At 45.2% G+C, this 16,151-nt stretch overlaps 1 protein-coding gene across 1 annotated transcript in view; it reads right to left on the bottom strand.

The window, feature by feature from the left end:
* Nucleotides 1–6,908: 6,908 nt before the first annotated feature.
* Nucleotides 6,909–16,151, bottom strand: part of LOC309546238 (uncharacterized protein) — a 33,553-nt gene continuing 24,310 nt past the window's right edge. The window contains exon 5 of the mRNA XM_082245808.1: nt 6,909–7,357. Coding sequence (XP_082101934.1) covers nt 7,013–7,357 — 345 coding nt within the window. The 3' untranslated portion in view covers nt 6,909–7,012. The remainder of the gene's footprint in view (nt 7,358–16,151) is intronic.

Raw genomic sequence — 16,151 nt, 5'->3', positions numbered from 1 at the left:
GAGGATCAGGTAAGTAAAACTGCTGTTTGAGGTTCCCTAAACGCATTTAGAGGATAGGTTCAGGAACAGGTTACATCCATAGATAGGGTGTAATATGCTCCTAATCACCTGCCTCCCATGGCCAAGACCTCCTCCCTGTGACAGCGGGCGTGGGATCCTCTCCCCTGCAGACACTGTCCCATTTAAAATCGGAGATCAGAGATCTGTGAATGAATAAACTACCAGTCCCATCTTTCACCCGGGCAGTTGGCTTGTAGTTCTAAATGGACTACAAGAGTGCTGACCAGTGCCCTTGTAGTCCATTGATACTTCCTACAGCCAGGGTTCATACACATTTTCACCAATAAAATTCCATGACTTTTCCATGACTTTTCCATGACTTCACGTAAATATTCATGACCTAATGTTTCATGAAATGTCTATGTATACATGTTAAATAAGAAGAAAATCCATGTCACACCCAGCATATTTTTACTAAACTAAATGACAATCTTTGTAGTGTACAGTACCTCTGCAGTTAGGGTTTCGTTCCTGGATACAGCGCGACTGAAAATGGTCCCTTGTTTTACAGTGGATGAGATGGAAGCACCGCTGCCGCAGCTGGGAGCTGGTGTCACTTCAGGCGCACGGGTGAAAAAGCCAGCAATCGGATTGGAAGCTGTCAAGCACGCAGCTGCAGACTGGTGCTTTGCACCTTTAGCGTGGCTAGACAGCGCTGCCTCTCCCATGTTCGAAATGTCAAACGTTTTACGACACACACTGTACATTTAGCGGACATGGTACAGGAGAAGGTCAGAGGCTGCGGACATGATACAGGAGGTGGTCAGAGACTGCAGACATGATACAGGAGGTGGTCAGAGTCTGCGGACATGATACAAGAGAAGGTCAGAGACTGCAGGCAGGATACAGGAGGTGGTCAGAGGCTGCGGACATGATACAGGAGGTGGTCAGAGGCTGCGGACATGATACAGGAGGTGGTCAGAGGCTGCGGACATGATACAGGAGGTGGTCAGAGGCTGCGGACATGATACAGGAGGTGGTCAGAGGCTGCGGACATGATACAGGAGGTGGTCAGAGGCTGTGGACATGATACTGGAGGTGGTCAGAGGCTGCGGACATGATACAGGAGGTGGTCAGAGGCTGCGGACATGATACAGGAGGTGGTCAAAGGCTGCGGACATGATACAGGAGGTAGTCAAAGGCTGCGGACATGATACAGGAGGTAGTCAGAGGCTGCGGACATGATGCAAGAGAAGGTCAGAGACTGCAGACATGATAGAAGTGCACAGGGGAAGCAGAGAGCACTGGAGGAGCTGAAGGAGGGGGGGGGGGCTGGAGAGAATTAAGGGGGGGTTTGGAAAGCATTGCAGGGGGGTTGGAAGGCGCGCAAAACGATTACCGCCCCCTTCCGCATCATCATCACGTTCATGCGGCCGGCCCGCCCTCCAGTGACGCTTCCGCTGCCTCATTGGTTGATAATCTCCTGGCTGTTACTGCTGCTGCTAGCCAGTCACAGTGTCTCCAGGCAAACCGCGGCCGGCCCTCCCCGCTGCCTGATTGGGTCATCTCTTCGGCTGCTGCTGGCCAATGACAGCACGCACATACCGCGGACCCGGAAGGACGCTAATACAGCGAAATGTAAATACAGTATGTGGCAATATAATTATAAAATAATTAAAATAATTAAGCATTCGCTCCCCGCTCCTCCACAGTAATTTAATTCCATGACTTTTCCAAAACCTAGTGTGTTTCCTAATTTTCCATGACCTTTCCAGGCCTGGAAAGTGTCATCTAAAAATTTCAAAACTTTTCCAGGATTTCCATGACCGTATGAACCCTGTACAGCCCTGAAGCTGACAGTCCGTACAGAGGTATGGGCACAGGGCTGTTTGCAGTGTCTGCAGGAGCCTGACAATACACCTGCAATTTTCCAGCGAAAATATGTGCATTTATTATTTTTTCATAAAGGTGATCTTAGCCTTTAATCCCTGCACTGCGAGGACAGCCCCAATGCAAGGGAGGATTTTTCCATTTCCTTGGAGTTCAGCTTTAACTGCACCATAAAACATGACAGTTGAGGGTACAAAGGGGCTATTGAAAGTCACACTACTGTTTCCAATTTTTAGAATTCTACCTTACATGGGATTATAATCCTTCACTACCAATAAAGTACCAGACAGTAAAAACACAAAAAGATCTCATATGTCCACAACTATATTAATAGTCTATGCCCACAGCAAGGTATGTTTTCAGAACCTGAATTGAAAAACCTAAAAAATGGTGGGTACACTTATTTGCCATATAAAGGCTTTTGCTGAAAAACAGGACACTAGCACAACAAATATACTCACTGCAAACACTGGAAAATAAAAAGGTAAATTCTAAATACAAAGAGTTTACTTAATACCAGCAGGGCCACAGTTACCAACACCAATTACCTTTGGCCTTGTACAATATTGGAAGACCTCATCGGACCTGGGGGATGACAATTCAGCAGAACTTTGCATTGCAGCATTGTTCATATGTTTATTAATTTGTATATAAAGTTTGAATTTAAACGCTAAGGTATACACAACAGGGATGTTATATTCTTTTATTTATAGAAGTAATGCATAAATCTGGGAATTCTGTCCGTCCCCTACTGACTGAAGGGTGTCCAGGTTGATACCGACCATGCTAAGCACAGAAGCAGATCCGTGCTAGCAAAATTGTGTTTTTTTTTGGGTCCATTCACACTTCCACAACATGCAAGAACACGATACATGTATTGGTGCGATGTGGTGTCTTTCATTGTGAATTCCACTTCAATGTACCTTGCCAACAGACATGCATTGCAGTGCGGCGATGCATTAGGGCTCTGTTCACATCTTGGCATCCCAGGTTGCGGGCAGAATCGCCACGATTCTGCATCACGGCAAAGCGTGGGACGCCCATGCGATCCCTGTTACTTCTAATGGCACCCCAAACGCGGCGCAATTTTGCCGCAATTGTCACCCGACGAATTGCGGGAAAATAACACAAACAGAATCACGGGACGCCTGTCACTCAAAAGAAGTACAAGAACAATGTGTGTTAAAACCACTGGCGACCTCCTAACTGTAAATATACGTCTTCATGTTTTTTACGTTTAAATACCGTGGTTCTGGCTACAGCTAGATGCCATAACCCCGGTCTTTTTTTTTAGTTAGGTGGCCGGCTTTAAGATGAAAGTGATCCCAGTGGCGGATTTGCCGCAAAATCACTTTTAGAAGCAGTGGGAGAGATGCATTCCCCCCACTGCCCAAAAACAACATTAGAGCAAGATTAGTTTGCTATTGAACATAAAGACATATACCAGGCCTTCTGAAACATGTGCTGAGGACTGATCATGTATGGCCAAACAGTAGACATGTTTGCCACAAAGACAGTATTGGCGGAGGTAATGTTAAAGTCTGCTGCATTAAGACTTGGGAAGCTTCAGTCTTTGAGCCAACAATACACTCTGCATCATATCAAAGTTTGCTTGATAAGATTTTTTTGTTTGTTTAATATTCCTTCTCCAAATAGCGCCCCCCCAGATCCCAACAATGACCATAAAAGATCTGCAGGACATTTGCATATACTGTGCAAGCAGCAAATGCTCATGTATGTGAACATAATGTCATTTGCATATTTAGCGATCACTAACCTATGAAAAATTTGCCTTCATGCTAAGTTTTGCCCTTGCCAGCCCCAGCTTGATATTATCTTAAAGTGACTGTAAATTTTTCTTTTTTCTTTCAAATAACAAACATGGTATACATACCTGTTCTGTGCAATGGTTTTGCACAGAGCAGCCCATCCTCCTCTTCTGGGGTCCCCTGCCGCTTTAGGCTGCTCTTCCTTTCTGAGTGCCCCCTTAAGAAGCCACTTACTATGGAGGCACTTGCGCAGGCTAAATCCCGAGCCAAGTTCGGTGTGTCCATTGACACACACAGCGCTGCTCTGCCCCACCTCACAGGATTTGGTTGACAGCAGCCAGGAGTCAATGGCTCCCCCTGCTGCCTCCATTTCCTGAGACAAGAGAGCCACTGATCTTAGGCACAGTGCTGAATCAAGATCAGGCTCAGGTAAGTATTTAAGGGGGCTAGGGGGAGAGCTGAACACAAATGTTTTTTTTTTTTGTTGCCTCATAATGAATAAAAAAACCTTCTGCCTTTATAACCACTATAATGTTATGTTACACAAACTTTTTTTTTTCTTGTGTACATTGCAATGTAGTGTCAAAAAGGGATTAGAGCTCTCCTAAAGTAAAAAAAAATTGTTCACCTTAACATGGTTGTAAACTTCAGTCATGAAATCTGAACAAAGCACATATCTGTAATGTTTACTCTCTTTCCAAATCTCTAAAGTGTGGTTTCTCTCTGGTGCTTTGTTCCTCTGTTATCAGCATGTCTCACTTCTTTGAAGTTTTCCTGACACGAGATAAATATGTGGAGGGGAGGTAGCTTGGCACACAGCTTGTCTTTTCACAACACAGCTCTGCATGGTCCTTCGTTCCTGTTACTTGAGTGGAAGGGGGTTGTTTCCCTTTCCTCCAATCGGCCCTCACACACTGTACAAGAGCTTTAACTGCAGCTCCCCGCCCCCTCCTCTGTGCTTCTGACAGATCCAGAATGATTTTATCTAAATTTTGAACAGATGTAGAAAAGAGAAGACTGCAGATAAACAAGTAAAACTTATGTAGTAGGATTTGTTTAGTTTCTATGTATCATCTGAGGCTATTCACTTCACTGGGTATATGAGAGGGTCTTCAACAACTTTATAGTGAATGTAAACCCTCACATCCATCCAGTGAAGTGAACAGCCTCAGATGATACACAAAGATTAAACAAATCTCCCTACATACGTTTTACTTGTATATCTGCTGTCTTCCCCTTTTCCACACTCTTTGAAAAGTTCAGATTGTGTTAGAAATCTTTCTTCTTCATTCGGCAGTGGGTAGGGAGTCTGGGCTTACACTGTGTGAGAGCTGATTAAAGAAAAGGGACACCCCCCTCCACATAGGCAAAGGAACATGCAGAGCTGTATTCTGAATAGACCAGCTCTCTGCTAATCTCCCTCTAAGCTCCCTCCCTGACACAAATTTTCAGCTGCTTTTATCTCATGTGTCGGAGAACTTGTCATACATGACCCTGCTGATAAAGAGGAACGAAGCACAGGAGACAAACAGCACTTAGACCTTCGGAGAGAGATAAGTAAACACTACAGCTATATGTGCCCATGTCAGATTTCATGAATGGGGTTTACAACCACTTTAAGCTTTGCTATTTTACATACAAAATTGCACTTTTGTAATCACTTATTATCGTCTCAGCTCAAGGTTTATCTACACTTGTCTTCTCTCTCAGCCCTAAACCTTTAAAACGGTTCTCCTCTTGAGCCTCATCTCTGCTTAACAATTTGCTACCTTGTTGTGGTATTTCCTGAGCTGTCACTCCGTGCATCCTGAGGATCACACTCTTGTGCCTGTCTGCAGCGTACTGTCAGCAACCCTAGAGAAGACCAGAAATTGCAGGAGCTTGCACCGTGGAGACAGCCTCCTTGGAAAACAGAGGATCAACCTAATTCTATGACAGCAGCACCATTTCAGGTGAGAAATCAGACAAAGCTCTTAAAGTTTTTCTTGGACTCCAGCAACATCTGCTCCAATTCAAACTGATGCACATCTCAGGCACTGCTGAGGCATAGCTAGGAACTGATGAAGAGGAATTGTGAGTTTTCTGAGTCATTGACACAAGCTGATGATTAGTGACTTATGCCTCTAAAGCAATGCAATGAAACCCTTTGAAAGAGAGTGTGGGCAAGGTGCCTTCTTCTGTGTTAGTAAGCACCCTTGTTTCTTTGGCTAACTTGTGCCTACATGTGGCCACTTACAATAGATCATAACAATTTTTAATATATTTATAGACCTACTTTGTTTTTCCACGTATACCTCCCCTTTTTCCCCAGTTAGTTGGGGTAGAGAATGCAAATCCAAACAGTTTTATCTTGTGAATTAAAATATTTAATTCAAAACAGAAAAAGGAAGCTTGTCATGTAAGCTGTTTGCCCCTGCTTAGAATGCATTTGATTTATTCTACGGTAGAATAATACATGCCCCTTTTTTTGCTCTGTGTTCCCAATTGATCTAGGGAACTGATATCACTGATCTTAGTGGGGATCAATAAGGATTTTGTTCCTCCTGTTATGTCTTCCAGTAAACTAAAGATGCAAGGATGAACCTAAAGAGATTGTAAAAGCATTTTTAAATAAAAGAAGAAGAGGTTATATTACCTGCTCTTCGCAAGTCGTGTGAGGAGTTGGCACCCGAGTGAGCATGAGTGCCAGGCTTTGTGCGCACATAGACACATAAAGCACGGCTCTGCTTTTTTATGAGTTTTTTCTTTACCTTAATATATAGAATGCATTAAAGTGGTTGTAAAGTTAGTATTTTTTTACCTTAATGCATTTTTTGTATTAAGGTAAAAAACCTTCTGTGTGCTGCTCCACCCCAGGTTCCCCTTATCCTTACCTGAGCCTGATCCAGTGCTGTGCCTGAGAGCATCTCCTCTCTCTCTCTCCCTCTCCTCAATTGACATGGAGGCAGCAGTGGGAGCCAATCACTCCTGCTGCTGTCAATCAAAGCCAGTGAGAAAACAGCAGAGGGCAGGGCCAAGACACACTGTGTTTGTCAATAGATTGGGATTGAGCCTGCATGAGTGCCCCCATAGCAAGCGGCTTGCTATGGGGGCACTGAACAGGGGGAGAAGCTAAGAGCGCCAGCGGGGGGAACTCCAAAAAGAAGGGTCAGGGCTTCTCTGTACAAAACCATTGCACAGAGCAGGTAAGTATGACATGTTTGCTATTTTTAAAAAATTATGTTTACAGTCACTTTAGGTTAAAAAAAAACAAAAAAAAAACTTTTTGACTTTAGAACCACTTTAATTGACATTAGTCTTATTACCATGTACCATAATAATAACTTATATTTCATTCAAAATAAAAGTCTTTGTTACAATGATCTGACAGTATCGGATGATGCACTCTGTGAGTCATAGGGGGGAAAATCATTTGCCGATTGTTCATCACCAGTAAAGATGGAGATGTAGGAAAGGGATAATGGTGACACAGAGGAGTCTGTTTGGATCACGTGATCTGCAGTTATACCGGATACTGGAATAGAGTGATCAGCAGGCAGCACTTGCACTTGACTTGAAAATTTAGAAGCTGGCCTTCTGTTCTTGCAGAATCTGGGAGATGCATGTTCTCGATTGATCTGAACTCGCATGTCTGCTTTGTGAACTGTACGAATGTGTTTCTTCATGTTACTCGGATGCCTGCAGCCTTTCCCACAGATCTGCAACAAATAAATAACCTTTAGAAGCTTGGCAAAAATTACATTCTACCTTAATTTAAAAAAAGAAAAAAAAGTTGTGTAAATTTGCCAGTATTGCAGAAGGGAACCAAAACTGGTATACTCCTTACCTTTGTGAAATTTACAGACTTTCTAGTGTATCTGGATTTAGTTAGTGGGAAATGTTTTTTTTTTTAGTTTCACTCCTCTATTTGTACTGGTGAAAGTAATGGGTAATTCGTAGATTTAGAGGAAATCTTCTAATGGGGCAAGTCTTTGAGGGGAACTCCCCTCACTATGGGAGATTTCCTCCCTTCCTATTGTGTCTTTGGGACAGAATGTGAAGTAAAATTTGCACAATGGTACACAGGCAGCAAAAAAAAAAAAAAAAAAAACAGGTAGGGATTTTAACCCTTCTCTACTCTATCCAAAGCAAATACTCTGCATGAATTAACCACTTTAGGTCTGCTACAGGGCAGCTCCTGTGGGCCAGATCAGGTATATATACACTTCCGGTTAGGGGGTGTGCATGCGACTCCCTTTCAAGGTGATTACACACAATGGAAATCGATCGGCGGGTGCAGGGTACCTGATTATCTATCGCACTTGCCGATTGTTAGGCAGAGAGACCGAACTGCGATCTGCCTATGTAAACAAGGCAGATTGCTGTTCTGAGAGGAGAGAAGGGATGGAGTTTGTGTCCCTGAAAAGCTGAGAATAAATTCCATCTCTTCCCATATTAAAAGCACCTCACACAATATAGTAAAACACTGGCTAGGGACATAATTAACCCTTTGTTCGCCCCTGATGTTAACCCCTTCCCAGCCAGTGTCATTAGTACAGTGACCGTGCATCACTGCGTTAGTGTCACTGGTTCCAGGCAAGGTGTCAAAAGTATCAGTGTCCAATTGTCCGCCTCAATAGCGCAGTCCCACTAAAGGTCACTGTTCGCCACCATTACTAGTACAAAAAAACCCCCATAAGAACACATAAATAAAAAGATCCCATAGTTTGTAGATGCTATATCTTTTGCATAAACCAACCAATATACACCTATTGGGATTTTGTTTTTTACCAAAAACATGTAGCAGAATACATATTGGCCTAAATTGATGAAGAAATTTGATTTTTTTTTTTATTGGATATGTTTATTATAGCAGAAAGTAAAAAAAAATATATTTTTTTCCTCAAAATTGGCAGTCTTTTTTTGTTTATAGTGCAAAAAAAAAAAATGTAGGAGATGATATCAAATACCACCAAAAGAAAGCCCTATTCCTGTGAAAAAAAGGACATAAATGCAATTTGGGTACAGCATGACCACGCAATTGTCAGTTAAAGTAACGTAGTGCTGTATTGCAAAAAAATGGCCTGGTCATGAAGGGGGGTAAATCTTCCAGAGGTCAAGTGATTACAGCCCAACAAGGACCAGCATAAAAAAATATTGATAAAATAACGCCCTGTTAATTAGAAAGTTCCTCTATAACCTTCTGAGAAACTGACACCTCCATGGTGTTGATCTCATATGTCCTCACTGTGCTCAGGTTGTTCCTTCTGCCAGCCTGCAAGTCACTACTGTGTCCTGTAGTACAGAGACAGACACTCCCAGAAGTGCCAGTTTCTCAGCAAATTTCAGATTGGAGGTAGAGGTATTTACCCTCTTCTGTGTTTGGGGTTGCTTTAATGTGGAGCACCAAAACATTGTGGGCGGAGGAAACTAATTTCAGGACTAAGTCCTCCTTTTTAGTGAGAAGGGAAAGAGCAGATGCTGTAACTCAGCCTTAAAGGAATACATGTTTGGCAACAAATAATAACTTGTTTTAGAGGAGCACAGCAAGTATGCTTTCTTCCTAGTGCAAGAATCCAGTGGTGTCTGCCTTAGGTAGAACTTTCATATAATCCTAAAACAATATTTATTGAAAGGTAAGACATTTGGTAAGAGTATGTAACAAAAGTTGGTCAGATTTGGGTAAACAAAAAAATAACTATTATTAATCAATAGTGATGGGCTCAGGTGTGTTCGGGATCGTAGTCCCAGCCCACCTGAGTAATCCCGTCAGAAAGCCAACACTGCCAAGCATATGGAGTGAGACATTTCCTGATCTGTGCAGCTGCGGGCCAGGAAATATCTCACTGCCTATGATTGACAGTGTGCACTGAGGGCTTCCTGATGGGATTGCTCAGGTTGGTTGGGACTATGATTCCAAACTCGCATGAGTCCATCACTATTAATCAATCCATAGGAAATGAAGGCTCTCAAACAAAAGGGACTGGTATGAGCCAATAAATGCAAAATATTGCAAAATCTGCCTCCGAAAAACATAGAAAGTGTATACATTTGGGAGCACATATGAGAGCTGTTGTAGTAAACGTTATCCCATGTGGTTCTGAGGCCAGGTGGAGTAGGCCTGTGTTGTGGATGAAGCAATTTGGAACCTCAGTGTATCGGAAAGAAAGAAGATCAGGAAGAAAGCAAGCAAAAAGGTGGTGAGGGGGCTAGAATGATTTGGTATAGATAAAAGGGGAGCTGTAATGTTTTAAAAGGTACCTGCCCCCAAATATATATTTCAGTAGTGGCAATGGCATGAACATAGCCTCTATGTCAGGGAAAGGAAGAGAACTAAAAGGGAGCAAGTATTATAAATAATTTCTGAAGTTAGAAGAGATTATCCAATATGTTAATAAAGTTTCCATGTCTGTCACGGTCATCCATCAGTCTTTACACCCTGCTCTAGTTGAGATAGATTGAGACCATCAGTGAATTGGGATTACCAATGTAGCAGCTGTGAGGTAATTTCATTAAAAAATCCCTATTCTAGCTGATCAAATGAGGCTGGGAAATACAGATAGCAATATTTTAACAGTGTTGTCAATCATTTAGCTATTTTATAATGGACTTAAAACAGTTACTTTTTTTTTTTTTATTCTTTATTTAAATGTATACAGAGAAGTTAGGAGGTATAGTATTCTCCAAATGGCAATAAAACATCCTTAAAACATTGTATCTTCCAAACTAAGTGAAAGTGATTTCTTGCAACATGGTCAGAACCCAATTCATAAGTCCAGCAAGAGCGTAAAGTTTATTTGGAATGTTTGGGATAGGTCAGCAGCAACCTGGGATCAAGGAGATTTTATTGCTGATAAGCACATTCAAAACATTTGCTTTCCCTTCAGGGTTGGTAATGATACACCTAAAGCAGGCCATAGATGGTGTTATTTTCTTTTCTTGCAACCATGGTTTGAACACAGTGATTATTCCTAGCGGCTATAGCCATTGGCAATAATCGTATGCCAAAAATCTGACATGCTGGTTGTACCCAAGTTGATCAATGGACTTGGTACAGTCAGCTTGCCCATAGATGGTTCCAATCTCAGCCAGTCCCTGCTGAACCGGCCAAGATTCGAACCGTCTATCGTCGGCTTAGGGCTCCAGATTTCTGTAAATAGTTTTGAAGTTAAATAGTTACAAAATTATAACTTTCTGAGTAATATTGGGAGGGAAGTCAGGGGTTAGGACACATAACATAGTACATTTTCCATGTATACTAGTAAATCATGTGTGTGAAATGGGTTTCCTACCCATTGACCTAATCAGACCTTCTGAGTCTGATCTTCCTAAGGTGTGCTACAAGGAAAAAAATGAATGGTGACAAGGAGAAAGCCCTGTCTGCTGCCATTTGTAATTTAAAAGTGTTCTGGAAATTGTGCCATTTATCTTGATTACCTACATAGGTGTACAATAGAGTGCTCTGATTCAGGAAAGCATGTGTGGTGGCAGGTCATTATGTAAAAGGGGGAGCCAAAGGCCTTCTCCAGATTTACAGAAGGCAGAAAAACTTGAGAGGCCCCCAAATGGATTTAAGAGATCAGATTTAAAGCGGGAACTAAACTCTGCTATCCTTTTCAGCCCAGGAATCTTGGCCTCTGATGTTTAACTGCCATGGTGCTGCACAAGTGATAAGTTATGACACTGGCCATTTGATGGTTTGTCAGTTAGAATACCCGGCCTGCCGGTATTTATGGGATTTTTGTACTTACCATAAAATCAATTTCTCTGAGTTTATTGATGGACACAGCTCTTCATTATTCAGAACCACAGGGTTATACTGCCCCTTACAGGGGTAGGGCACTAGGCAGAAAAAAGACTCGGCTACGTCTATGGGCAGTCCTAGGTGGTATACACCCCCCTCTCTGCTATAGGCCTTCAGTTAAGTAACAAGCAGTGTCAGAAGTATTAAAACTCCATACAGGGGTGGGCGCGGTGTCCGTCAATGAACTCAGAGAAATAGATTTTGTGATAAGTACAAAAATCTCATTTTTTCTTTCGTTCATGGACAGATACAGCTCTCCATTATTCAGAAACACAGGGACATACTCAAGCAGTGTCAAACGTGAGGGGTGGGACCACAAAAAATCCCAGGGCTAAACACAATAGCCAACCAGGAGCTCAACAAAAAACAACTGGAGCCCAACCTGAACAATACACCCCTAAAGAGCGAATAGACCCTCTAAACAGCAGCCTGCAAAACTTTGTGGCCAAAAGGAAGCATCTATGGATGCCAACACATTCACTTTGTAGAATTTAGTGAAAGTGTGCACTGAGGACCAATTGCAAACCACTGATGCCTGATGATGGAGGGCCCAAGACGGGCACTAAGCGCCTGAGTAGAGAGTGCCGTTACAGGGAAAGGAGGAACCTGCACCTTGATAGAGTAGGCCTGAGTCACCGTCTGTCTGATCCTTCTGGAAATGGTCGCAGAAGAAGCAGTCAGCTCTTTCCTTGTCCCGTCTGTGATCACAAACAGTGAGTCTGACCTCCAAAAAGACTTAGTGGCTGTCAAATACGCCTGAATCGCCCCAACCACATCCAGGGCATGCAGAGCAAATTCCTTAGGATGTTTAGGCCTGGGACACAAGGAAGGCAACACAATGTCTTCAATCAAATGGAAATCTGGGACTACCTTAGGAAGGAACGACAGACATGTGTGAAGAACCACCTTATCTTTGTGGACCGCCAAGTAGGGGGTACAACAAGATAACGCCGCCGGCTCCGACACCCTGCAAGCACAGGTGATAGCCATTAAAAAGGCTACCTCCTAGGACAGCGTAAGCAGAGGAATCTCCTGAATTGTTATCAAAGGGAGGCTTCTAGAGAACTGAAAACACCAAGTTTAGATCCCGCGGCGGTAGAGGAGACCGAACCGTGGGAATCAGAGGTCGAACCCTTTGAATAAAAAGTATGCACCGGGGAATGCGTGGCCAGGAGTCACTGAAAGAAGACCGCCAAGGCAGACACCTGGCCCTTGATGGTACTCAAGGCCAATTTCTGCTCGATACCCTGTTCAAAAGGAAGGTCAAAATCCGAGCCACCGAATAAGAACAAGGGTGAACTCCAATCGTCTCACACCACAAAATGTAGGCTTTCCACTTACAATGGTAGATCTTCCTAGAGGTAGACTTCCTAGCCTTCACTGACCCAGGCAAACCTCTATCCTTCACCACCTGGCTTTCAACAGCCAGGCCGTCAAAGCCAGCGACTGTAAAGCAGGATGGAAGATCTGCCCTTGGGACAGTAGATCCTCCCTGAGAGGCAGTCTCCAAGGGACGTCGACTACCAAGTCGCACCAGGTCGGCATACCAAGACCGGCGAGACCAGTTCGGGGCCACTAGAATGATTAGAAACCCTTTGGCCTCAATCCTGCGCAAAAGCTGTGCCAGAAGATTTAGAGGAGGAAAGGCGTAGATCAGAAGATACTGGCTCCACGGGGCCACCAGAGCTTTGGTCTTTGGGATCCGCCAGAGGATCCCATGACCTTGCCACAAACCTCTGTACCTTTCTGTTGAGCCAGGACGCCAACAGATCCACCCCAGGGGTGCCCCACCAGAGACATATCTGATGAAACACGTCCGGGTGAAGGGACTCCTCCCCTTGTTCCAACTCCTGCTTTCTGAGATAGCCCGCCTGCCAGTTTTCCACTCCTGGAATGTGTACAGCGGAGAGGGCCGGAACAAATCGTTCTGCCCACCGGAGGATGCATTGTCTGACTGGATCTGTACCGGGAGCTCCCGGAGTCGATCCGTCCAGTGATCCAGGCAAAGCCTGATCGCCTGAAGTTCCGAGGTATTGATCGGGAATCTGGACACTTCCAGTGTCCAACAACCCTGAGCGGAGCTCAGTCCCAGGACACCTCCCCACCTGGACAGACATGCATCTGTGGTGACCACTGTCCAATACAACAATACAAGGGGAGAAAGGATTTGCACTGCCGAAGAGCCAGAGAGTGAAGCCACCAGACCAGGGACCCCCTGGTTTCCCAGCTCAGCCAAATCCAATTATGCAGAGACCTTGGACACTTGTCCCATTTTCACCAGAATCTCCTTTTGAAAGGACCTCGTATGGAACTGCGCAAACGGGACTGCCTCGAAGGTAGATACCATCAGGCCCAGCACCTGCATGCAAGTCCAGAGGGAGGACCATATGCTAGACAGCAGGGGATGGATCGCAGCATGTAACTTCTGGAGCTTGTCCAGAGGAAGCTAAATCAAGAGTCACACCCAGATAATACAGTTTTCTAGATGGAATCAGAGCAGACCTCTGGAAAATTAGGAGCCAACCAATCACCTTCACGGTCTGTATAGTGATCTCTACATCATCCATCAAGGCAGCAGAGGACCCTGTTCGCAAGAGGAGGTTGTCCAGGTAGCAAAGTACCGCAATCCCCCGCTGACGTAGCAACGCCAGAACCGGGGGCCAACACTTTTGTGACAACCCAAGAAGCAGAGGAGAGACCAAAGGGTAGTAATGCCACAAATTGATAGTGCTCTTCACCCACAGCAAAATAGAGGAAGCGCTGGTGTTGGGCACATATTGGAATGTGCAGGTAAGCATTCTTGATGTCTATAGGAGCAAGAAAGTCCCCCTGATGTAGGGATGCCACCCCATGCGAATGGACTCCATTCTGAACTTTTGTACCTGCACAAAGCAGTTCAGGGCCTTGAGGTCCAGAATCAGACTTACCTTGCCTTCCTTTTTTGGGACCGTGAACAGATTTGAATAAAAACCTTGAAGCCATTCCGATACCGGGACAATTACACCCTGAAGCAACAGTTCTTGCACCGCCCCATAGAGAGCATGCAATCGGTTCGGAGACAGATGCACATTGTAAGGGAAGAACCTTTTCAAAGGGCAAGAACAAAACTCTATCCTTAAACTGGACAGTATCACTTTGTGGACCCATTTGTCATTTACCAAGGAGGTCCACGGGCCCGGAAACCAGGGAAGCCGTCCCCCCACCCCAGACAGGGGTGAGAGCGCACCTTAAAGCTGAAGGAGCCTTATCCGCGGGTCTAGAGAATCCCACTCTTGGCTTACCAGACCAATCCCGCTCTTGAGTTACCAAAGAAGAACAGTTTTGAACCCTGAGGGACGAAAAAAAACGTTGTGAACCAAGAAAGACGGGCCACATCTGCAACAAGGTTCTTTTGCCTTCCCAGACCGCAGAACAAAGCTACTCTTCCCCCCTGTAAGACTCCTAATGATGTTAACCTGGAGACAGAGGGGTCCACCACTGGTGGGTACAGTTCTTGAGAAGCGACTCCTCAAAGGGGTACCTTACAGCAAAGCGTTAAGGAAACAAAAAGGGGCGATTTGAATGCTCCCATTCTTTATAGACAAACTTGACAAAATAGGAGGGATAAGGAAACACAGTCTCAACTGCATCCTCCATTTTTTAAGTTTCCTGCACAGATGTAATCAGTGAGCCTTCTCGTGCGCAGCTACAGGTGTGGAGGAATAATCCTCACTATCTGATAAATTAGGGAGTGTGGCCGCAAAACCCTCAGGGTGGGCCACGTCCATGGTGGCAGAGTTGGATTCAGGATCTGACAAGACAGGGGAAGGCGGGGCGCTTTTTTCTATCCCGCTGCCTAAAGGCCACCTCCACCCAGGGAAAAAAGGACTCCAGGACCGCTGTCAGTGCATCAATGGGTGGTTGGGACCCAGAGGGACTTGCAGCCTCCGAGAGGGGGTCAGATGGGGAAACATGCTCCTGAGACTCCATAAGGAAAAACGGGGGACCCACCACAAAAAGAGTCTAGTACCGCTATGTGACACCCCCACCGCGCCAGTAGCACCACCGGGTCACAAGCAAGGAGAGCACCCCACCATAATAGCACCGGTTTGCACCAGAGATAGCTCAGCTACACGTGTGGCATCCAAGGTAAAGGAAAAACCCAGGAGTCAACACCAGGGGAAAAGGGAGAGCTCCCACAGCCAAAAACGCTGCCCAGGGGCTCCACTGTCATGGTCGCCACTCCACCAGCACACCGGACCACCCAAAGGTGGTCGGCAGTCATTAGAAACACATAGGCCCCCAAAAAAACGGCACCAGCTATGGCAAAATGGCCACCGCACGTGGCATCCACGAGGCTCGACAGGGACCCTGGAGGGAGCCCTGACCACAGCCACCATGCAGAAGGGGAATCTGGGCACAAGACCACCAACAGCTAGCGTCCCCCCCCAGCCGTGAAGCCCATCTGCCAGATGCTGCCCACCCCCATCTGTACAGTGCAGCACACCATCCCCTGCTATTTACCAAACCACCACACTACCCCAGAGGGGGGTGTGAGAGGGGTACCCAGGTGGCCCAGCAGGATCACCAAACAAAAGGGGGATCAGAGGGAAGGAGGGGAACCCACAGGCGCGACTGTCCCAGGGAGGAGCCCGCGTCCACCCCAAACCCATCCAGGGGGAGAGGGGGGATAGCTACTCACCATACCAGGAACCAGGCAGGCACCACTC

The sequence above is a fragment of the Pelophylax lessonae genome (assembly GCF_965119305.1).
Source record: "Pelophylax lessonae genome assembly, chromosome: 1".
NCBI lineage: Eukaryota > Metazoa > Chordata > Amphibia > Anura > Ranidae > Pelophylax > Pelophylax lessonae.
This window is presented reverse-complemented; position numbering and strand designations above follow the sequence as displayed.